The sequence below is a fragment of the Mastomys coucha genome, unplaced genomic scaffold (assembly GCF_008632895.1).
Source record: "Mastomys coucha isolate ucsf_1 unplaced genomic scaffold, UCSF_Mcou_1 pScaffold12, whole genome shotgun sequence".
NCBI lineage: Eukaryota > Metazoa > Chordata > Mammalia > Rodentia > Muridae > Mastomys > Mastomys coucha.
Window position 1 is genome coordinate 22588044 of NW_022196894.1, and position 25251 is coordinate 22613294.

General features: G+C 38.6%; 1 protein-coding gene across 10 annotated transcripts in view; it reads left to right on the top strand.

The window, feature by feature from the left end:
* Lpp (LIM domain containing preferred translocation partner in lipoma) overlaps positions 1 to 25251 on the top strand; it is a 590384-nt gene that overhangs the window by 439552 nt on the left and 125581 nt on the right. For all 10 annotated transcript variants that reach the window (XM_031363533.1, XM_031363538.1, XM_031363539.1 and 7 more), the window contains one exon: positions 4568 to 4694. In XM_031363533.1, the coding sequence (XP_031219393.1) occupies positions 4568 to 4694 (127 nt within the window). The remainder of the gene's footprint in view (positions 1 to 4567; positions 4695 to 25251) is intronic.

Here is a 25251-nt window from a genome sequence, read left to right on the forward strand (position 1 = left end):
ATCAGTGCAGACCAGACAAAGTCAGTAGTTAGATCCTTTATCTGATGCACACACACACACACACCCTTGGAAATAGACAAATACATAAACAGAATAATACCACTCAGTTTCCCATGCCTTTCAGCACTGGCCTTTAAATGTGTCAGTTTCCATTTTCCCTCTTACAGTGTGGAAGAATTCGGCCTCTAAGGTAGAGTTTTCTTCGTTTTCCAGTAACTGAAGAACTCAGCCCCCACCTTCTTGTGCCTCACATGGCAACCTCAAACTGGGAATCAGCAATGCTTCCTGTGTGCCTGGAAACAAGAAAGCAAGTTAAGCCACTACGCAGTCCTGATTGCATTTGTTAATAACCTTGCGACATAAAATCTCAAAGTGTTCTCTCAGCTAAAATGAAGACCTGGCATTGGCTGTTGTCTTCCTTGTGGCTCCTATTCCCTCTCCATTTCTTTAATGCACATTGTTCCTGTGCATCCTTCCTTTTCCCTTCCTTTCTCTGTCTTATGAAATCTAAACTATCCTTCAGAAACAAAGGTTCTTGTCTCCCAGCAGCCTTCTCTTGCCACACCCAAACACTGGAATCATACCTGCATCCCAGTCTCTACACATTTTTGTAACTATCTACCATGGGTCTTATTCTTCTACAACTCTTTAAGTTGTCAGAGGTAGAAACTCTTAATGGGATTTGGTATTTGCAGTTCTTGGCACTTAGCAATTTCTTAGGAAGTGTAGGTTAAGAAAAGTTTGGAGTTGTTTGAAACCTGTCCACTTGACAACTCACCTGTGTGGCCTATGATACTCCTATGCCTTTACTAAGTGATTCAGGCATTTCAAAGAAGATACATACCGGTGATTAGTATGAATATTTAAAAGAACATCATTTTTACCCAGAAAAAGATAGACTGATTTAATTTGTTCCACACTGAGCAGTAAACTTTCCTTCGTATACATAAAAATCTTGGCTTATACTAGAGTAAATATATGTACATCTAAATTGCTATCAAATAATGCAGCTGGAAGGGCTTGAAGACACCAGTAGAGAACATTGAGAAGCATTGCATTGTAGCACATATACAAACTTGGTTCACCATAGCGTCTGGTCTACTGTTTCCCAGAGATGGTCCAACACGGGTGCTCACTTACCCACTTGATCTGTGCAATTTTCTCATCCATAAAGCAGGTTTGCATGTCAAACAGGGCTACTATCTAAGCATCTAAGATTATTTGTATGTGCGAGCAAGCACCTTAGAAAGGGTCACCTAGCTCCTTCATTTGGGACCCTGTACTCAGCAAACATTTCACCACCACTGTTCACTTTTCTACTTCAGAAGCATGAACTGAGAAAACGGGGAATCATCCCATCCCAGCAGCTCTCTCAAATATTACGATTGTCTGTTTTACCCTAAACTGTGCTATGAGTTGCTCATTTGAAAATTAATGAGTTGAACACAGTTGTTCAGTGTCCTTAAGACATCACAAGCACTAATCTCTATTAGAACGGAGAAATTGCAGAGATAATCTGCCTATCAGAGTGAGAAGTAAAATACTAAACTTCCTACAGGATTGAACTCAATGTCCTGGGCCCTCTTCCTTGGGGTAAAACTCAACTCTTACCTAAAGACTCTCGTGGTTTACCAGCATTTATTCTACAGGTGGTCAGTACTATACACTGAATGGGAAGGTAGGAGAGTCTTGTAGACAAAATTCAGGAATACCATGAAATCATCTAGATCCTTCCTCATAATAGCTAACGGAGCAGATTTTGTTCCTAGCTTGATGGGAGTTCCACTGACTATTTTCCAGCTTTGTTTTGAAAACAGGCATCCATTCTATAGAAAGTACACAAATCTAGGGTGGTTTTTTTCCTCCCAAGCTAATAATATTCTCATAAGATGCTGTGCAGTGGGACTGTGCTACAGCTCTCATTGGGCCACATACCATATGACAAACTGCCGAGGCCTATAGTGCATTGCTATAGTATAATGACCAATATGCGAAGAATATCAAAGGCTCCTTTGGTTTATAATGTTTTCAACTTACAAATGAGTTTATTAGGACATATCACCATGATAAGTCTGATAATATCAATATACAAAAAGTAGAATTTAAATGGAAAAGAACCTTTCTAAATTCAGCAAACCAGGCAAGAATATTTGAAGAATAAAAAGAATGATCCTTCCAAATCTGTGAAATACTGAAAAGAGTACTTTGAGATTAGTCCCTTTTTTTGAAATATAAGTGCTAAGGGTAGAAAAATATAAATTTCTAGATTAGTTTTGTTGAAGATGGATTTATTTTTTTACCTCTTGTTTATTGAAAAAAATAGGAAACCTAGTCCAAAACAATAATAAATTGTGTCTTTGGAAGCAGGATTTTTGTGTGTTCTTTAATAACTGTGGAGTGAATTAAAACAGCTAGCATTGCTGTTCTTAGCAGTGAAAGCTGATGCTCTTGCAGTCCTTCTCTGTTGGAGCAATGTGCAGTACCTGGTTGAGAAGAAAGTGCATGGGGAGAATTTGGGTTTAGATGCCAGCACAGCCCGGACTCAGCCTAGCCTTTTATTGAACACCTGAAGGAAAGCAACTGGCTCCTTTCCCATCTTAGCTGTTTAACTGTGTAGGCCATGGTAGGTCAACCATACTCCTGTTGTAGACCAAACATCCAAGGGTATATGGATAGCATAGATTTACTTGATTGTTTTTTTTTTTAAAGGTATATTCAAAGTTGGATGGGTAGGGAAGTAGGATGAATCTGGGGTGATTTGGGGTGGAATAAATAGGATCAAAATATATTATAATTCTCAAAGAACTAATAAAAATGAGGAAAAAAGAATGAAAGGATAAATTAAAAAGCCAGCCACTGAATAGATTCTTTAAGGTATACTTCAATCCTTTTAGTCCGCAGTTTAGAAGTTGCCCTAGATTTAGTGTTTAATGGTTTTTTTGGATAGATGAGTTAGTCCAGCATGGTATCTTGTCCTAATGTCACCATAACTAGCCCTGCCTGATCTTTTGGCATTTCAGCTTTTCTGTCTCACAAAGAAGAGAGCAGCTAAAACAGGCCATGGTCTGTCCACTTCTTTCCTATCTCAAAAGTAAATATTCTAACGGGGAATAAATTCCTCCGAGAACCAGAGTAGTGGCCAACCAAAGTGTAATTTGGGCTCTTTACTTTCTGCATGTCTCTACTACACATTTATGTACATCTCAAACACTAGAAAAAATAGTATAGACAAAAGACTAAAACACCACCAATGAAGTGTTATTCATGTTGTGAAGGCATTTTATGCCTTAGACATCACTTAAATAAGTGAAACTGGAATTAGGCATGATAGCATCTTGAACACATGTATAGTTTACAGAATTTTCATGCCCGTTAACTCCTCATATTTATTGAACATGGTGGGAGAATGAATATACAGCTTTGGGCTTTGTAGGATCTACCCTTATGTGATTCTCAAGACCGAAAGTCTCGGTCAACTATTGCAAGACTGTAAACACCAGCGAACACACTCTACCTCTCTTCCCACTGAGAGGAACCAGTGCTATCCCCATTTCTGAACTATCATTTTTTATTTCCTAATTAAAAATTCAGGATTGATAATGACATGTAAAATGTAGGAAAGGGAAATCTAGTGAGCTCCCTTATGTGCGTGTAGCATGAAGAGTAAGCTCCCTTATGTGCATGTAGCATGAAGAGTGAGCTCCCTTATGTGCATGTAGCATGAAGAGTGAGCTCCCTTATGTGCATGTAGCATGAAGAGTGAGCTCCCTTATGTGCATGTAGCATGAAGCTATTTTGCCGCTAACACCTGACCTTCCCTTTTTTGCATGTGTTGGGATTTTCAGTGATCGTAACATATATTCTGGCCTGGATTCCCATCCTCTTACACTGCAGTTCTTCAGTCTCGCCTACCTATGTGAACATTACTGGCTACTTCATCCTATGTCATGTCTGCCGACTTACAGCTCTGGGAAAGAGATTTGCACAGCTTTTTTTTTTTTTTTTTGCTTTCTAGATCCCAGGACCAGTAAGATTCATCTTATTTCCCACCTTAAATGTATTTGAACAGGAAAACACAATGACTGAGAACTTTTTTATTGTACCTGAATTTTGGGTTTAAGAAGTCTTATGTATTTTTTTTCTTTCTCTGCATTCCCTCCTAGGAAGCTTCCCTTAACCCCTGACAGTGCACTTTCAACAGGTGTTCTGTTTCTATGGGTTTGCCTGCAGACTTTCCTCTGGATTGTATTGCCTTTCTTGATTATCTTGTTAATTAATACACAAGCAATAACATGTCAACTTCTTAGCAGTTATTGAAATATTAGATTCCTACTATTGGAAACACAGTATCTAAAGTGTGATAAACTCATCTAAAAATAGAAGTAAATAAAATGAAGTGCCAAAAGTCAGACACTGACTAAGTAATAAATCTTAGTGCACAATGCAAGTCTAGAAATGGTTGTACCTGTCCTACTTCCTTCCCAGGACAAATACTCCTTGGTTTAACTGACTTCTGTATTGGATGTCTAGACTACAATTAAATGGTTATGTGCTTTCTTCCTTTCAGAGTGGATACCCTGGGTCTATGGGGCCTCCTTCAGTTCCCCCATCATTCCGCCCAGAAGATGAGCTCGAACACCTGACCAAGAAGATGCTGTATGACATGGAAAATCCGCCCTCTGATGATTACTTTGGTGAGTGGGGACTAGAGCCTACTTCTGAAGTAAATGCCTCATTTCCTTTTCCCTAATGAGCAATGAGAATCGGTATCAGCTCCCTGGTGTAGAGTTCACATCTGTTGCATCTGCTATCCACATACCAGTGTGCATGTCTGTGTAGACTACCATGAACCTCAGTGGTCCGTAGAGTTATTAGACATGTTAAACCAACACACAATTTTACCAATTTATTAGCTTGGCACCAGGCAAAAATGGATCATCTTATGTCCAAGTAGCTCTAAATATTTATGTATAACACTTGGAATCTAATGTGGCATAACTGTATTTTCAAGTCTTACCATGAATGAATTGAGGAGGAAAGAAAAATTATCTTTCTGTTTTCCAATTTTTTTCCTCTTCAAACCTATGAAAACTTATGAACAGTGAGGTTATTCTGCCTAATTTTTTAGTATAAATTGGAGGTATGTGTCAATTGTGAAATGCTGTGGACACAACTTGTCAAGGGAATTTTAATGCAGAAGGGATGAGAAAAACACACAAGTGATTATGAGTATGTAGAAGAGAAGGTGAGAGTGCTCTGAACACTCAAGTCAGATTGGACATATCTTCAACAAACTTAAATGTAGAGATTATTTGTCATCAATCTCATAAAGAATGGTATTTTTGTAGCATCTAAGTAAATTTGTTTCTGAGAAAATAATTTTAAAACTGCAACATTAAAATATGTAAAATAGGAGACCAAGTTTTATCATTAAATTGAAGAGATTTGAGTTACCCATTAAGTTGGTATAATATTTTCTAAACATCCATTCTCTGTTTTGTGATATCACAAAGTGCTTTATGAGTAGGTTCTTGAAGGATGTGTAGAGAAACATCATATGGGGCACAGTAATGAGTAAAGTAATGAGTAAAGTTCCCGAGGTAGGGAACTGAACAGGCTTTTGCATCCTCAAGAGCAGTTGACTTCTGTCCTGGGTCAGCTGTCATTGAGTGCTGTTAGAGCCAGCCTTACCTTCCTGACCTTGGAACAAGCCTGCTATCTGCCTGTTTGACAGACTGATACCAGTCAAGATGACAACAGGTTAAAGGTACATGCCACCAACCCTGACAACTGGACCTGAGCCCTATGAGTTGTCATTTGACCTCCACCAGCATACCGTGGCTCACACATCCTTCATGCCCACTCCCTCCACCTCTGCGCCACAAAGTAAGCAAGTACATATTTTAAAAAGTAATTTTTAAAAAATAAATCTTATTCTGGTCCCTTATGTACCCCTGATTAGCTCAGTATTGCTAGCAGGTCCCTTATAGCCTGAGCCTAGTTACCCACCCTAGTGATTTAAAGATGTGGAGCTGATGTTCCCTAGCATTCTTTCAACACTAGAAATTCACTTTGGAAACAACATTAACCCAAAGAAAGAAAATGGTAAGGCTTAGCATAAAGATTATAAGAATTGGCACAAATGCATGGAAAATTGTAAGACAGAAACCAAAGCTTAAAGCAAGTAGAGTAAAAGTTTATTGTGCTCTCCTCATTGTAATAGGAGGAGGGTATATATTAGAATCCAAGATAAACTAAAAGTAAGTTAACAATGAAAAATAAGATGTCTATAATTAAAGAATATTAAAAGTGAAAAGCTGAATTCTGAGCATATGTGTTTCAATATCATGCAACAATATCTGCTGTAATAAACTGAGCAACTGTATTGACTGTAACAATGGATAAGTGTTACACACTCAGGGAAACAGATAAAAACGATCCCTTAGAACTACCTCAGCTTTACGACATACAAGCTTCGAAAACTGGAGCAAAGTGTTCCCTGAGCCTTTCTTGATGCTATTTTATCTACAGGATGGAAACAATAGCTATCTTATATTGTGATTGTGAGTAATGCATGAAATATTTATAGAAAGCACTCAGCCAAGTTCTTGGCATGTAGAATGTGCTCAATAATCAGAGTTCACCAAAGCTCCAGAGACTTACAGCTTATTTAAGAAAATAAGATATCCCTATTAAAAAATCTATCAATAACACTTGATTTAAATTTAACTTGTAGTAACAATAAAAGGTGCATCACCAGCTGTCAAAGTAATCATTGCCAAGTGGAGATTGCTAGCTGTGAGAGAAGTAGAGAAGGGTGTGGTTTTACTGACTGCTTATGATATGCTAGTACTATTTTATGAAGTTCAGAAATTAACTTATTTCATCTTACAGAAGAATGTAATCCCATGAAGTAGATGTTGCTGTCACGTCCCCATTAGAGAGCTGAGGTCCAGCAGTGCTAAGTGATTTTGCTCAATATCAACAAATAATGAACTGTAGAACTAGGTTTAAAGCTGTGTGCCAAGCTTGTATTGTCGAGCACCATGCCTGCGATGGAGGGAGTTAGAGCAAAAACCCAGGGAAGGGTTTATTGGGGAGATTGCCTTTGGAAAGCTGGGCAATGAACAATGAGGATTCCCTTCTAAATATAAAATAAACGGAATGTAAGTGAAGCCAGGAGAACCTGGAAGTAGCTCTGTGCAGGCTATTGTCACAGAGCTTGCCCCAGGTGTGGGTTGTATCTTTGAAAGTGTGGGTGTCCCAGAGAAGAATGTGAAAATTATAGTGTGTTACTCCAACAAGAACATCAACATTCAGCTTCATCCACATTCAGCCAAGGTTCTGAGAAACTTCAGGAAAGGAAGGAAGAGTTGGAGGCAGCAACAGAAAGATATGATGGAGTTATTAAGCTTGAAGGAGTTTTTAATCTTAATTTAATTCACTTGGAAATGGGAAGATAATAGAGAAGTACAGCATTTTCTAATGGAGAAACTTCTGATTTGAAAGGAGAAAGTAGTGGAATTGAAGCCCCCATGTGGGGAGTCAGTTGGTACAAGTCTCTAAAAGGTTTCTACACCCTGGCTGAAGCTTTTGGACTTTGCCTTCTCTAGTGCGTTCCATGCTAAAGTCTAGTACCATGTGGATTATTCGGTGGAGAAGGCTCATGTGCATAGCTGCAGAGCATAGTTTGAATGACATCTCTTACTCTGCTTAGCAATGTCAAGTCTGGAGCAGAAGTACTTGGTGTAGACCTGCCTTCAGCATCCCACTCTTTAAAAGGCCCGTCACCATCTTGGCTGCAGAGAAGTTATGGCATGATGGGTACAGACAGGAGAAGCCCAAGGAGCTCAGTACAGATGTCAGCTGGGTGGTGCTGTGTGATGAGGAGAAGAGAGCTCCATGGGGCACCCTGAAGATGGAGGAGGGAAGATGAAATAGCACTGTTTGCATCAAGGGTGTGGCCAGAAGAAGAAGATAATGTCCTCTCTTGCTTTCCATCTGGAAGGGAGAGAGAGGAAGCAGAAAGAACTTGGAGACTGTAGAAAATTCATTTAACCATCCTATTAGAAGCAAGGCTGCAAGCTTTTGCTTGAGGTCTTATCCCTTCGAGTAATCCATGCTGGTGTGAAACTAGCAAAGGGTGTTTACGTTTGAAGGGAGCCTCCACTCCAGTGCTTAGATACTTAGAGTGACCAAGGGGCAGAAAACTAGTAATCATAACTTCTGATGGATTCAAATCTTAAAGAAAACTTTAAAATTAGGTATCAGATGGCAGAACTGAGCAGCAAGCGTGACCACTGTGCAACTCTGAGCTTACTCTGTTCCAGTAGTTTTCCAGGAAAGTGTGAAGGAAAGGTTGAGCTGTAGGTCATCTTGGAATGGCTCCTCGAGGTTATGTGAGTCTTCTATGTTGCCTTACATCATGGACTTTTGTTCTCATCCATTTTAAAAGGAAACACAGTTGGTTGTCCATTTGGAAAGGAGGCATAATTTTAACTGTTGCATGCATACACACACTCCCGGACACACGTGTGTGTGTGTGTGTGTGTGTGTGTGTGTGTGTGAGTGTGTGTGTGAGTGTGAGTGTGTGTGAGCCCACACGTGTGTGTGTCTGTGTATATATGTGTGTGACCATAGCATGGTTCCAAATGAAAGTTTTCTAACTGAGCTCTTCCTAGGACTGAACACAAATCTGTTGGAATGCAGAATCTCTGAAAGTAGATGTACTATATCTGAGCGTGGATCAAAAATATCTGTCAGCATATTTTAAGCATGTAATATAATTATCTTGGCATTGTTTATGTGCTGTTATTCCAAAAAAAAAAAAAAAGAAAGAAAGAAAGAAAAGAAAACATTGAAGTGTGTGAATTTCACATTTGTTTCCTTGGCTATTTGAAGAATCACTATGCCTTTAGAGCAGTACAAGGTAAACTCTTATCTAAGAGAATCTTGTACTTAACTCTAAGGATTGCTAGTGGAAGGCATTGAAAATTCTTTGCATGGAAACAGGACTTTGATTGTAACTGGGCTTTACTTTCCTTCCAAAGATGCTAGGACTAAAGTGGAAGGCATGAGGCAGCAAAGGCATGAATATAGTGTGTTAAACCACAGAGGAAGAACACAAGAATAGTAATATACTGCCATTCTTGAAGTAATGTTGCCTGTTCACCACACTTAGTGCTAACCATCTTTCCAAATGAGATCAAACTGGAGGTCCATTGATGTTCAGGAATTAGCTCTGGAATGGAAGTCCAGTTCCTCCCTAGGCTCATTGGAGCACTTGGTAACTGACCATAGCCACAAAGATTGACTGTACGGCTTAGGAGGCTGGAATGTGATTTAGGTACATTTGAGATTTTGGAGGAAAGAAGCCATGGGGCCCTTCCTGACAATTACTGAGAGAGAGTCACCTGTGAAATTGACTTGGCCATTACTAACAAAGCCATGGAGTGAGTTGGTAAATTCCTGTTCAGTGTGAATAATTAACGTTGTGAACAGACAGAACGAAATCTCTGAGAAATACAGGTGAAAAAATCAACTCTTTGATGGGGAAGCCAGTGATATACACATATGCTAATAATAGATGACTACATCTCTCATCCAGTGTCCATATCCAACATTGTGCGGCTTAGTTATCTAAAATCACCCTTAGCTGTGCCTTCAAAATGAGTCTACTACATTTAGTTTTAATCCTGTGTTAAAGTGATTAAATGAGGCCAGGTGTGGCAGCTCACACCTTTAATCCCTTGGGAGGCAGAGGCAGGTGGATCTTTGAATTAAAGGCCAGCCTGGTGTACAAAGTGAGTTCCAGGACAGCTAGGACTGCACAGAGAAATAGAATATGAGTCAGAGTAAAGTTTTTCTGACAGTTTTAAAATACTTGCACACTTCTTGCATCATCTTAGCTAGACAGCAGCCTAACTAAGGGGTCAATATGCTCATTTTTATCCGTAGATAAACCACTTGATAAGGAGTCTCCCTGCTCTTTGGACACTATGCTGTCCCTCATCAGTCAGAGAGCCGACAAGAAACAGAATGGCCCTGGCTCGGACCTGACTCCAGAGTCTCTTGTCTCTACTTTATTGTGTTCTCTTAGCACGTTGCTGAGTTGGTCATGGAGCAGCTAGATCAGTTAACATGCTGTGTTTGAGCTTTCAGATCTGCACAAAGAGCGTGTGATTGCTTTGGAAATTGCTTAGCAGGTCATAACTAAGGTGCTGAGTGATTTGAACCTGATTGTCTTCATTGTTGTGTGACAAGAAAACTATTTCCAGAGTGTCCCTGTTGATTACAGACAGGGGACTGACTCCAGGTGTGCAGTTTCTTTTAGAAAAACTGGGACCTCAGGTCTTGTTTTCACACACAACCTAATTAAGTAAAAACCCAAAACCACAGCTTCGGAGAAAAAGTAAAAATGGGTGGTTTAGAAAAAGGTGGTATTGATCAGATGGGAAAGTTGGTTTTCTTGGTTTTATTTTTCCCTTTATAAGATAGCTATGGGTCATGAGAGTATACCAGTTTTTAGTTAGATACATTAGGTGTATTTCCTTGATGGTGACAACTTCTTGTGATATATTTGCTTAGAGCAGTTCAGGCTTACAGCACTAAGTCATTTATGTCTCCCATCATAGCATACATTAATTTTTAGTAAACTCAGCCAGTATGCTGATAAAACATTGTTTAGAAACCTATGATTTATAGTTTTGTTTTAAATGTGGTCCTAGAAGTTTTGTGAGATAGTTTTTCATTTTCTAGAAAATTAAAGCTCAAATCATTCATCCAAAGTCATACAACTGAGACTGATTTGAAAACTGTAGATAGAATTTTTTTCTTTTTTCTGTTTTTTTATTGATTTAAGTTTTATTGCATTATGATGAGAAAAGATACATGATTTCAATTTATCTGAATTTGTTAACATTTAAAAACATATTTTAAGTAAATAGAATTAAATCACATTCTTGTTTCCCTTTTGTACCCCAACTCCTCTCAGAGACCCCTCTTCAATACCTACAATACCTTTTTTGTCATATTCCTTAAAATTTATAAAACACTATAACAAAAAATGAGTATTATAAAAGTTGTTTGATATAAAACAACAATAAATTTAACAGTCTTATGTAGATGCTTGTCTACAGCAATACTGAAAATAGATATGTTTTTCTCAATATAAATTTTAAATAACTCTAAACATATTAACTGTATATTTAAAAATAATATATTACTACTAGTATTTTTTAAAGGAACATAAATATTTAAAGTCTTTTTGTTTGTTTGTTTGTTTGTTTTGTATTTAGTAGAGCTTAAAATCTTGGCTCTTACTGTGGTACAAGAACAATTGTAAATAAGAACAATTTTTAGACATTGGATTTCATTGTAATAAGGCTGTACTTCACATCACCAAAGGATTTTACCTCCATTGTAGCTAATCTGAGAGTTGACAGTTCTGCTGCACCAGGGAATGAATTGTAGGCTATGATTTTTGGATACAGACTTCCTGCTATGGTCAAAGACATTTGACTTGAGTGAGTGTCTTTATTCTCAGCCCACAGAGAACAGGTTACATTCATTTAAGAAAGGGTGTATGTATTAAGATGGTCTATGCATAAAGTCATTCACCATTTCAATGAACAATGGTTCTGCTTAGAGGGTGGCACAGACATTAGGTGAGGGTAAGAATCTGGTTCATTGGCTGTGATGATTTGGAAAAGCATTCATCTCAAAGAAAGAGTAAATTATAAAGTCCTCTTCTTCAAATTTGATTCAATAGTTAAAACATCAAGCAAAGCATTCAGTCACATTTTTTGTTCTCTTACAAGCCATGTCCCAAGTTGATTGTCTGTGTTTCTTTTGGCTGTATAAACTTTTGAAATATGTAAGCTGTTCTGAAAACCATAGTATAGTGTAAAAACATCAAATAAACAATCCTACTAATAGAGAGGCTGAGATAAGAGAAGCATGATTTCAAGACCATTATGTGGTACACAGCAAGACACTGTCGTGTACAAACAAGCAGAAAGTGTATATGGATTGTACAATATTGGACCTATTTCTCCAGTTACCAAATTAGAGAGACCATTGGATGACAGTCAACAAATTTCTAATTCCTCATATTTTTGGATTTCAATCACTTAGGATATGTTAATATTAATTTTCATATTAAGATATTAAGAAAAAGTAATTGTTACTTCCTGTTGTTTTTGTTGTAAGACGTGGAATTAGGTTCATGTGGGTTTGTTAGGTTTGTGTGGGTTTGTTGAAAGATTACTTTCTTGCTTCTTCTAGGGTGTAGTTTTGCTTCTTATGTTGGTGTTTTCCATCTATTATCCTTTGTAGGGCTGGATTTGTGGAAAGATATTGTGTATATTTCATTTTGTCATGGAATATATTTTCTCCATCTAAGATAATTGAGAGTTTTGCTTGGTATAGTAGCCTGGGCTGGCATTTGTGTTCTTGTAGGGTCTGTATGACATCTGCCCAGTATCTTCTAGCTTTCATAGTCTCTGATGAGAAGTCTGATGTAATTCTGATAGGTCTGCCTTTATATGTTACTTGAACTTTTTCCTTTACTGCTTTTAAAATTCTTTCTTTGTTTAGTGCATTTGGTACTTTGATTATTATGTGACAGGAGGAACTTCTTTTCTGGTCCAGTCTATTTGGAGTTCTGTAGGCTTCTTGTATGTTCATGGGCATCTCCTTCTTTAGGTTAGGAAAGTTTTCTTCTATAATCTTGTTGAAGATATTTACTGGCCCATTACATTGGGAGTCTTCACTCTCTTCTATACCTATTATCCTTAAGTTTGGTCTTCTCATTGTGTCCTGGATTTCCTGGATGTTTTGGGTGAGGAGCTTTTGCTTTTTGTATTTTCTTTGACTGTTGTGTCAATGTTTTCTATGTTGTCTTCTGCCCCTGAGATTCTCTCTTCTATATCTTGTTCCTAGGTTTTTTTAACTCCAGGGTTGTCTCTCTTTCTGATTTCTTTGTTTCTATTTCCATTTTTAGATTCTGGATTGTTTTGTTCACTTCCTTCACCTGTTTGATTGTGTTTTTCTGTAGTTCTTTAAGAGATTTTGTGCTTCCTCTTTAAGGGCTTCTAGCTGTTTACCTTTGTTCTCCTGTATTTCTTTGAGGAAGTTATTTATGTCTTTCTTAAAGTCCTGTATCATCATCATGAGAAGTGATTTTAGATCTGAATCTTTCTTTTCCGGTGTGATGGTGTGTCCAGGACTTGCTATGGTGGGAGAATTGGGTTCTGATGATACCAAGTAACCTTGGTTTGTGTTGTTTATTTTCTTACACTTGCCCCCCGCCATCTGGTTATCTCTAGTGCTACCTGCCCTGGCTAAATCTGACTGGAACCTGCCCTTCCTATGATCCTGGTTGTGTCAGAACTCCTCAGAGTCAAACTGTCTCTGTGATCCTGTGTTTCTGGGATCCTGTGATCCTGGGCTTGTTAGAGCGCCTGGGAGTGGAGCTTCCTTTGAGTGTTGTGTGACTGGCCAGCGTTTGAGCCCAAAGTCTGCTCAGGGCACTGGTCCAGACAGACCAGAAGGAACCAGTGTCCCTGGGCTGGTGGAGTTCCTCTGTGCCTGGGTCCTGCTGGCTACTCCAGATGTTGGGACAGATGTTGTGTCCTCCTCTCCTCTAATCCTGGGCGTATTAGAGTGCCTGGAAGTAGAGCTTCCTCTGTGTGTTGTGGGACTGGCTGAGGAGTTTGGGCCCAAGGTCTGCTCTAGAATTTTTTTTCTAAATGAAGTCTAGACATTAAAGCTACAGAGATGGCTAGGTTAGTGCTAGTGCCTGCTATATAGACACATGAACCTATGTTTGGATTCCTACCAGCCATGCAAAATTCTGATCACACTGTACATGGTTGTAACCCCAGTACTGGGAGGGTGTACGAAGGCAGAGACAAGAGAATTGCTGTGGTTTGTTGCCCTCTAAAAAAATAGCAACTTCCAAGTTCAATGAAAAATTCCATGGGAATAAGACAGAAATAAAGGAAGGCACCTGAGATCCTCTTCTGGTCTTCACATGTGTTCCTGCATATTCTTGTGTACACACACACACACACACACACACACACATAGTTAATAAAAAATATTTCTTTAAAAAAATACAAATTGATGGTGGAAATGGGGAAGGGGCCATTAAAAGGCAAAGAAGTACATTGGACTGGTGTTTTTGCAAACTGAGACTGGGATACACGTTTGCTATACTCAGATAAGAATGCATTTGCTGTTAAAAATGATGAATTAATGACTTCCTAGTACCTATATATGCACATTATTCTGACCTTCTTAATTTTCAAATATAAAAATATGTCATTGCCTCTCTCTCTCCCTTACATATACCTGCTTGTACCTTTTGTGTTCGTCTTCCTGGTGAGTGTATAGATGTGAGGACAGTGCTTACTTCACGATAGTGCCCCATCCTTAATGGGTTGTCAAGTGACAAATGAGAATGATAGGATGGCAGTTATTGCAGAATAGAGGTATTCATCTACTCATTTATTAACTTTGGAACAGAAAATGTTAACCATGGAAGGTACCTACGCCTAAGAACCTAATACAGATGGGGAAGAGATGAAATTAATCCTCTCCAGGGTCACAAAGCACTTAGTGACACAGCCGTGAATTATAACCCAAATTTTATCATTTCTTTCTTTTTATTCACATAAGGGCACAGGAGAATGTGTGAGTAGAGTTAAGATCTCATTGCTACATTCAATGAGCTTAAAATTGGGCTGACAGCCTTGGGCTTGATCTCATTTCCATGTGTCTTCTGTGAAATCCAGGAGGAAATTGGTAGATGGAAAAGGTTACATAGTAGAGATTTTATTTCTAAAGTACTATATCGTATTTTACTTTACCCTGTTTCCTCTGTAACCTTTGGCTCCACAAGAGATTCTTGCCACTGTAATTTCTTCCTGTTCTAAAAGAATTGAGTCAGAAGACAAGGAATCAAATTGAAAGAAGTATCATGTCCCCATGTGTACATAAACTGTCTATAGCAGCTGTTCTAAAAAGGTCATCCTTAAAGTAGCTCTCTCCAATGCTGTGAACCACCTTCCAAAACTGCCGTTTTATATGGACTTGATACAAACAACAGATACCTAGTCATGGGATTCATTTAGCAGCATCTACTTTGTCAGAATTGTAAAGAAAGTAAAGATACTCCTACTTCATAATTCAATACCCCTTGATCATAGGTCATGGAAGCAATTTGAATTTTGGAGGAAGAAAGCACTGGTGGGCCACACATTACATATGGTATAAGAAAATCTTTCTTCCTAAACCATACACAGTCTTATATTGAAATGAGGATAAAGCTGAGTCCTGAAGCCACAATGCAAATTATGCATTTTCTCACCTTACCTCGCAGCCATATTTCAATGAGAAAACAGCTGTCTTTTCCCTGCAGTTTGCCCTTCCTTCCTACAACCTGAACTCCCCCCCCCCACTGTCTCCTAAAGCACACAGATGATGATCTCCTTGCAGACTTTGAAGTGACATCAGGATTGTTAGAAGGCATAATTAATTTACCATCAGCAAAGCTATTGTTTGAACATCTGTAGAGTTATGCTTAGTAGGCATCTTTTTTGTTTTTAATTAAGCAGGTTCATTCATCTATAAATATTTATTAAGCACCTACTAAACACCAATCATTGTATTGTGTACATCTGGAGATAATGGAAATTAGGTACATTAGTGACCAAAGAGGAGAGGCATCTGTTAAATCTTACCCTGCCAAAGGCTTTGATGTAGAACAAAGTTTACAACTGACAGGGAAAATCCACTCTTCTCCATCAAATTCATGAGAGTTTGCCACAACAGTGAATGACCTATGCTAGCTAAAACTCCAAAGAAGTCCATAGAAGGAGATGCTTACTCCCAGGCCATAAAATAGTGTGGTAATATGTTATGTATTGGGAGGATCTCCAAAAACCAGTTGAACACTTTTCAAGAACAAGCAGAGAGTCCCCAATGCCACATAAGACATCAAGTTCCACAGACAGGTCTAAGCTAATGTCATTGTGTCATTCTCTCGATAATGGTGACTGATGTCAGCCATGTTGTATCAAATTCTTCAACAATTACTTCATGCTAAACACTGCTGATCTCAGCCCATTTGACTCTGTCAAACCTTTCATTTGTATAAGTCCTGTTCCTAGATCCACTGTTACCTAGCAATAAAAATCATTTGTTAGTGTTAAGTACAAGCTAACAGAAGCATTGTCCAGGAGTGTCTTGCTGATGGAAACCATGAAGATGCAGTAGGGAGGAATCATGGGAAGAAATTTTAAGCATCTACAGGTTGGTTATATGATCTTGGATAAGTTAGACTGGAGCTTAGAAATCATATAGCTTGTGAACTTCCCAATTTTCATTCTATAGAGGGTATGTTCATAATTTTGTCATGTGTATAAGCTAAACATTATATTATTTAGCATGTGTTTTATTTACATCAATAATGTTTAGTCTACTTTCTTATTTATATATATAAATAATATTCATAATTGGCCTTGTCCCAATACTGTCAGAAACACTGGCTGTTATCAGCCCTCATGCTTTAAGCTCTTTGAGGTTTGCTTAAGTATTATAAAGTTCTGACCTCAGTCCTCATTTATTTCTCCAATGATCAAATGTTAAATAAAATTTAATATAAATAAAAAATAAAGTCAAGCTCATTATGTTTATTAGAATGGGTAATGGTCATGGCACCCGGTGTTTTGATCCTTTGGGGCCTTAGACTGTCCTGCTGTCCAGGTGATCCATGACAACATGTTAGGCCAGTCTCTTTTCTACTGGTTTTATCTTCAGTGTTGGGGTTTATCTGAAACTTGATCTGTTGACATCTCTAGAGCTTCATGATTCCTTTGCTTCAAATACTTTTCATAGTTTCTCTGTACACTATTTAAATGTAGATGGATTAGAAAGTGGCCATTCTACATAATGTTGCAACAGTGTTTGCTTCAGAATTCCAATGTAACACAAGTCAATTTCCAAGGCCAGTTATGCTCATTTGGAGCTGCCCACCCCAACCCCTGTTCCCTAGGGTTTATGAGGAACATCACTGCATTGAAAGATCAAGTGCCAAGTAATCAGATTAAAATAGGATTGTAGACTATGACAAAGCACAGCACTGATGCCATATACTTACTCTGCTTAAGGATTTCTGGGGTCAGTGTTACTAATGGTACTTGGCATAAATAAGAGATCCTAATATTGCTGACCATCAATGTGACATTGGTATTTAATGTAGATGATACAGCACTGTCATAAAAAAGAACAAGTCATCATTTGATGGATGGCACAGAAAAATGAGCCCTTGAGTTAGAGGCAAGAAATCCACGTCTGGGTCTTTTTCTCTGAGGCTCTGCTGCTATTTGACTTTTTGTGCTGTCCTTAGTATGTTTTCTTATTTGTTAACTGAGAACACGTTAGCAGTCTTAAGATTATTTCCCAGTCAACAAAGACACAGTAGTAACTCTGCCTGCAGGTATAGCTAATGGTAGGATACATGAAGCTCTGAGCTCAGTCTCCAGAACAAGATAGCACTAAAGCAGAGAGTGAGAGAATGAAAGATCCAGGGGGGGAGGCTCCATCACAGGCTTTCTTAATTTTTCTGATCCTCCACTATTTTACTTATCTCAAAGGAGATCATTACCTCTAATCTATTTTATATACTTATTGCCAGAATAATATTAAATAAGTAAACATGTAAATATGTTCTAAACCATGAGTAGAACCCTTAAAAACTAAAGAGATGTTAGCTTAGCATTGCCTCCCCAGGCTACATCCAGTTTGATTTATGCCATTTGTGATTAGCATATCATAATCTCTCTGATATTTTCATGAATTAATGCTTTGTGATTTTGTATGGTGTTATCTTGTTATTGGAATATCATTAGAGGTTCTAAAACATGGGTTTTACTCATTCTGTGTGAGAAAGCAATACCCCAAGAAACACCACAATGTTCTCATTTACTGAGCAAACTACTGTTGCTTTTTAATGTGGAATTCAGAAAACTATTGAACAAAAAGACAAAAATGAACTTTGACTCAGATGGTACAGGATGAATCATAACCTTCTTTCTTATCTAAGATGTAAAGAAAAAAATAAAGCAGATGCAGTTGCATGTAGCCTTCCTGGCTGTGTCAGCATAATCCACACAGCCTGTTTTCAACAGAACAGAGAATACATTTCCACCAAGCTGAGAATTGCAGGTAGGACAAAAACCTAGTTAATTTTTTTCTTTGTTAATACTTTGATCAAAGGATCTCTATGTCCTTGCTTCAAGCAAGCCAATCATAGGGTTCTGCTCCATCAGCAAATGTTGCCCTGACCTGTAATCTCAACTGAGCAATTAGGAGACAGAAAGTTGACTGTGTAGTTAATGTGTGGTTCCCATATCAGCCTAGCAGGTGGTCAGGATGGAGGAAGGACCATCAGAAGATTCTTCCTAAGTCATAGCATTTTTGGCCTTATTGGGGGAATTATTCAAAATAAAATGTAGACTGACTTTATCCTTCTAGAGTCTCAGACCCAGATTTGTGATCTAATCAGTTAGCCTGTGAATGTAACATAAAAATATTATTTACTTGTTAAGAGGCACCTTTAAGGCCTCCATTTTCTCTAATTGGGTTTCATCATGGTCCAGTGTGTGTGTGTGTGTGTGTGTGTGTGTGTGTGTGTGTGTGTGTGTGTGTATTTTACATACCTATTAGTCTACCTACTGATTTGTAAGATTCCCCAGAAAGAATACAAATCCTTAAATTGCTGTTTCTTTCTTTCTTCAAACAAAGTGAGAAGCTATGATCTTTTTAGAAGTCCCTGTGTCACTCCATCAGGACTTTTGCTTCAGTAGACATTCCCTAGAATAGTTCTATTCAAAAAATCTGTACTTTTGTCTCTGGTTAAAACATGACCAGCATTGAGTAAGCACTAAATCTATTTGGCACACTTTAGTTGGCCTTGTCCATGTATCTTTACTATGACTCTTTGAGAGAAATTTCTTTCTTTTACAGATGATAAAATGGAGACATAAGCAAGTTAAAGATGTTTCCTAAGGTCTATCAATTATAGTTGCTATTTGAGCCCACAGCCTGGCTTTTGACCCCTACATATACTGAATCTATGACCACAGCTGGCAGAAGGGGTACCAGTCATGGTAAACCACAACATCTGTGCTAATATCCTAACCTATGTCTCCCTTTGTTTCTTTTGGAGGATATTTCTTAGAATACTTTAGTTTCTCTGGTTAAAGGGTCCCAGAAATGACCAAAGATGTAGATGGGAATCCAGACCTGCCATTAGTCTCTTTGCCCTATGTCAAATGTCTGTAGAGACAAAGAATTAGCTCATCTATAACAGTGCCTAGCTGGACTGCTTAAACACCAAACAAGTGTTCAGTGTTAGGAATCTTGATGTGAGTGTACCTGAGACCTGTATACCCATTCCTTTTCTCATCTTAGGTTTGACTGAACCTGGCTATTCATGTTTCAGCTGAGAAACTCCACACACTGTCTCAGTCCAGGCTATCCTCTTTCACATATGGATATAATTCCTTTTGATTTTTAGCAGTCCATCTCAATATCTTCTAATCTAGGGAGCTTTGAAAATCTCTTCCAGTTCACAGGCATATTGGAAGAGAGACAGAAAAAGCAAGGGACAAGGAATTCATATTGAAAACAAGGTTACCCTATTGACATGTCCTTAGACAAAGGAGTTCAGTGCAATAGCTAGCAATTGGCTCCCTCAGTCGGAAGTTGATGCTATTTTAGGTCATCAGCAGGAGTGTCAATGTATCTGTGAATTTTGGCATTTTGTTTCATTAAGGTGGTTCAGGAAGCCAGACACTGATTAACTGATTATTCAACTTGGTTCCCACTCCTAATTTTGGATGTGTGGTGTCTTCAGGCAGCTGTTGTGACACCCTGCTTCTAAAGAAAACTTTGTTTGTGCCTCTAAAGCAATTCTGGGAATAGTTTACCCCACATCCTACTCTCCTGGATTCTCTGCATCTCTGGTGACAGATGCCATGGAGATACTGTTGCTTCTGGATCCTGGAATTTCTAGGAAGTACCAGGTATATACTGCCAGAGGCCATCCAAACTGCCTGCATTCTCACTGGTACACTGGGCTCAAGATGGACTTTCTTATGGAAATTACCTGAGAAGATGCCCATGAAAGAAATGGCCTCAACACAAAAGTCTTTTTGAAGGGAAGAGAAACCCTACACAGACCACAGGATGTATTTAGGTAAGACTAGGAAAACTCTAGACTCTGCTGGTAAGAATTTGGAATCTGATTGTATCTGTAAGTGTGCTTTTAAGTAAGAGGAAAGGGCAATGATTTCTAGTTTGGAAACCTAAGTCTTCTTTGTCTATTGGTTTAATCATTGAATGGTTATTGTAGGCCTATTATGTGCCAACCATTTTCACTAAGCATTAGTCTAAAAGTTGAGGGCAGAACTGCCTACAAAAAATTACATAATGAATATATTACTAGAGTTGTGATACTATGGAAAGAAAAACTGCTGGGATTGAAACCACAGGTAAGTGATGACAGAACTGTAAGTGAATGTTCTTGGTAACCCAACAGTCCAGTAGGAACACAGGGAGGAGACCAACACACCAAGCTTGCAGTATGAGTAGAGAAGGTGCACTGAAAAGAGAAATGAGACCAAAAGTCTGACTGATGTCTAGATCAAGAGGCCTTTCTTGTCTCTTCTGTTTCCTGCTACTGTTTAAAGTCCTGAACACCCATAAAGGGTTTAAATAAGTGAAGACCAAGATGATACTTTTAAAATATGGATAGGTGTGATAGTGTCAGATACCCCAGAACTGGACACTTACAGATAGTTGTGAGCTTCCATACCATAAATTGAACCCCAGTTCTCTGAGAAGCAGGCAGTGCTCCTAACCACTGAATCATTTCTCCAGGCCCATAGCCAAGGTATTAATTAGGGACACTTCTGGATCCTGTTGTGGGGAGAGCTATTGACTGTATGGAAGCTTGAAGATTGGGTTGTGTCTCATTTATGCTAATCTAAAGGAGACAAGAGCCTGAACCAAAGCAGTTGAGGTTTAGAAGTTTTGCAGGGCCAGGGAGGACACAGGTTAAGGTTTATTCCTAAGCTTCTGTCTTTGGTAGGAAATACCATTAAGTGAGATGAGAAAACAGATTAGTAGTAGTTTTGCATGAACCTACTAAGGGCTTCCCTATTTGTAAATAGTTTAATTTTCATCCATCTGTACTTATTGAGCACCTGCTGTGTACACTCACACATCATTTCACATTGCTACAACAGCAAAGAATAAAACAGACAAAATCCTTCCACGACCAGGCTCAAATTCTAGTAAGTGGAGAATGAGAGTACATAAATAAGTACACACTGAGAATGAGTGTGTACTTATTCACGTACATAGAAGACCATGTAGGCAATAAGCTGGAAAGAGTGACAACACGCAGAGCAGTGGGGCGAATCAGGGCAGAAGCATAGTGGATAGTGAGACCAGACGTCACTTTGAGATCCTTGTGGTCAGATCTCCTATGTCTAATATTGTTCCAGATTTATTGTTGTCATCTTATAAACTGTGTACTTCCCCAGAGACAGGAACGTATACAATGTAAACAAGTCCAATCACACTTATTTCTATGTAGTAATATATGTGGCCAACATTATATATGCCAGGAGAAACAAAGAGAGATGGAGAAGCCACTCCCTACACACTCATCCTTGTTTTCTAAAAACTAGAGCTGGAAGTTAAAAAGTCACAGAAAGGAACCCAAGATTTGATCCAAATCTCTTCCAAGGATCCAGTTTGACATGACAAAGTGCCGCTACCACCTCCAAATGTGTTGGGATGCATTTATAGTGCTCCTGGGCATGTGTGGCTCCTGGAGCACAGGATAAAGGAGATTGGCAGTGAAACCTGACAGTCGTGAGCATATTAGCATAGTGTCAGGGCTACCAGAATGTCAAAATCTTTGGTAGTTTGGCTTCTCTTACTTGAGCTTGAACTTGGAACCAATCTCAAACAATAACCAAAAGTAAAATCTGCAATTGCCAATTCAGATGTTAAGATATTTCATATTTGTTGGATTACTGTAAGTACTGAAGAAAAGTATAAGACTGTGGTATAGTGTGGTATTCATTTAATTGATATGACATTCTAGACAATTAAGTCAAGATAGAGTAATCTGAAATTCTATACCATAAATGGAATCCTAACCTTTAAAGATGGAGACATTCCTTCTCCATTTTTTTTCTCCACTTAGCACAAAATCAGCCCTTAGTTATTGATAACCATTTTTGGAATACTGATTATGAACCAAGCACTTCATTAAATACTTTAGTATTTGATCATGCTTCATTATAGCTGCACAATAGGTAGTCACTCATATCTAAATATTATGAATGAAAAAGTAAATCCTAAGACAATTCTAAACCTGGTCCAAAGTCACACAGATTGTTAAGAGGCACACCTCTTGGTCTTCTTAAGGAAAGTCTCTGTTCTTACTTGCTTAACAAATAAGTGTTTCTAATGGAGCCGCTTTTCCCCATAGCTATAATGTTCTACAGAATTCTACCATCAGTACTGTATACTACTGTACTGTCAGTACAGTACAGTACTTTCTGTCAGTCACACTGTTATCTAAGGAATGTTAAATCAAGATTGTTGGAATGGAAAGGGCCCTGACTTTTTGGGTTCTTAGCATGAAGAGTTAGAATCATCCAAGTGAACAACATTTTCTTAAGACAAAGCTATGTGCCCATATGCAGTGAGTCAGTATGTTTGGTAATGTATGTATGTATGTATGTATGTATGTATGTGTATGTATATATATATATGTATACATGTGTATATATATATATATGGAGAGAGAGAAAGAGATGATATATATAGAGAGAGATGATAGATAGGTGATAGATAGATACATAGATAGATAGATAGATAGATAGATAGATAGATAGATAGAAGATTAGACAGACAGACAGACAGACAGACAGACAGATATCCTTAGGCCCATACCCACTGACAAATTTTAACTGACTATGGCATATTCTTAGTTATAACGGAATTAAAAACTAAGTTGAGAATTTCTGATCGTTTCATCTTATCACATCATAGACCTGAAAACAGAAACACATTGGCAACTGCTTTCAGAAGGTCCTCTGTGACACATCTGTGTAAGGAACCCTGGTTCTCTGACTTTCACTGATGGTGATTTTCATTTTTATTTCACAAAATGATATTTCTGGATTGCATCATGTCTTGCTTCATGGTTGTAGTGGAACATAAGCCAGCAGGCAGGGGTATTTACTGTGCTTGGGGTCCCATAATCTGTTGGTAAGGGAGGATGTGTTCGCTGTTTTCTGCTGAGACTCACCTATTCACTAGTGACAGCCCCTCAGCACATTTTCATAGTGGTAGGTCTGTGGGCTGCATAGCTTTTTTGCATGTGTTTTCAATTTCAGTTCCTTTGATAAGTGAGCAAATAACAGATGATGAAACCTAACAGAATTAATCTCCTAGATTGTGTGTCATTTCTCCTTTTCAGTGAGTCAGTATGTTTGATAATGACACAGGAGATTAGAAGGTTGCAAGGTGTGCTTCAGTGAATGTTTTTTTCATTTGCCCATCACAGATTTATGTGGAGTGAATGAGAGTTTTGCTACACAGAATATCCAGGATGGAGAAAAGATAAATAAATTTGGAAGTCTTTGCCCTCAAACTCATAGACTGTCACAGGTTAGACAACCCAAAATGTATAATAATCCTTTCCCCCGTGAGGTATCTATGCATATGACTAAAGGATGTCTTGGGGCCTGGAAAACATTGGTAGGTTAAGGACTGATACCTGAGCTACATCTGTAAGAAAACAAGAACTTCCCCCCTTGTAGAAAGGAGAAGAAAGGAATGATACAATGAAGAACTTAGTAGAAACGAAGGCAGGGAAGGTGTGGAGCAGTGTCCCCTCTTGTGATAGCAGAACGTCTCTGGCACTAACAGAGTGAGAAGCTAGCAGTAGGGATGTGAAAGGAGAGACAGTCTGTGTCCAGTGAGGAGGTGGTCCATGCCACTAGATCCGTGCTTGATACAAGAGGCAACACCCATTCCTATTGCCAGGTAGCACTGGTAATGACTGAGATGATCTCAGAGGCACCCCGTGGGGCAGAGTACAGACTTGCCAGGTGGAACAGAAAGATGGTATTGCTGTCTTTTACTCATGCTTCAAAACAGGAAATGCCTATGTAAGCAGCTTTTCAGATAAAGGCAGCCTTCCTTCCCTGCCCTTGGGTTCTTGTGCATCAGCAGGACCATGGGGATACTGCTGTGTAAAAATTCCACAACAGAAGGCAGACCACCCAATCTTTAGAAGTGGAAATGTATATACATCTATATTTGAATGTTACTTCCAAGTTTCAATAAAGAGGCAAGCTGTCAGAAAACCCCTTACGTGTGTTTTCTCAACTATGTTCTTGTGTTTGTTTTGGTCCTGCTGCCTACTGAAGAGTTTGTCTGTGTTTACAATGGAAAGGACCTTGAGAGCCATCTCCAAATGTTTTTTGTTTGTGTGTTTTAATAAAACCAGAGAGAATGGTTCCAGCCATCATTGGGACACACATGTGATCCTTTCATTCATGTGGAAACCTGGCTTCCTTTTCATATTGCTTACTAATCAAGTGTTCAGTAGTCATGAATTGGTGGATTATCTCAAGACATGCCTTAATATCACAGTCCCTCTTCACTCATGCTTTTATTTAATACAGTTTCCATTACCTATAATATACTGTGGCTTACATATATTAAGTGGAAAATTCTCGAAAGAAACAACTTGTAAAGTTTGAATGACATATCATTCTGGGGAACATGCTGAAACCTCACACTGTCCTTTATCCAGTCAGGACATGAACCTTCCCTGGGGCCTTTGTCTCCAACCTCACATGACACCTGTTGTGGGCACTGTAGCACTCCTGTCAAGGAAGACAGTCACATTGTTAAAGAGGGTATGGCCAGTAACCTTATTCCATGTAGTAGCAGCCCCTGAACAAACCCAGAGGTGCTGCTGATTCAGACATGCCAGAGGCTGACAGCTGCTTCCAGTAAGTGCAAGGTGAAACTACTCGTGTTAATAGGGAAAAGGGGAAAACCCAAATGCTGAGGCTGCTAAACTCTGCAGAAAAACGAATCTTCATACCCATGAAGAAAGTAACTCATTACAGTTTTTCTATCTTG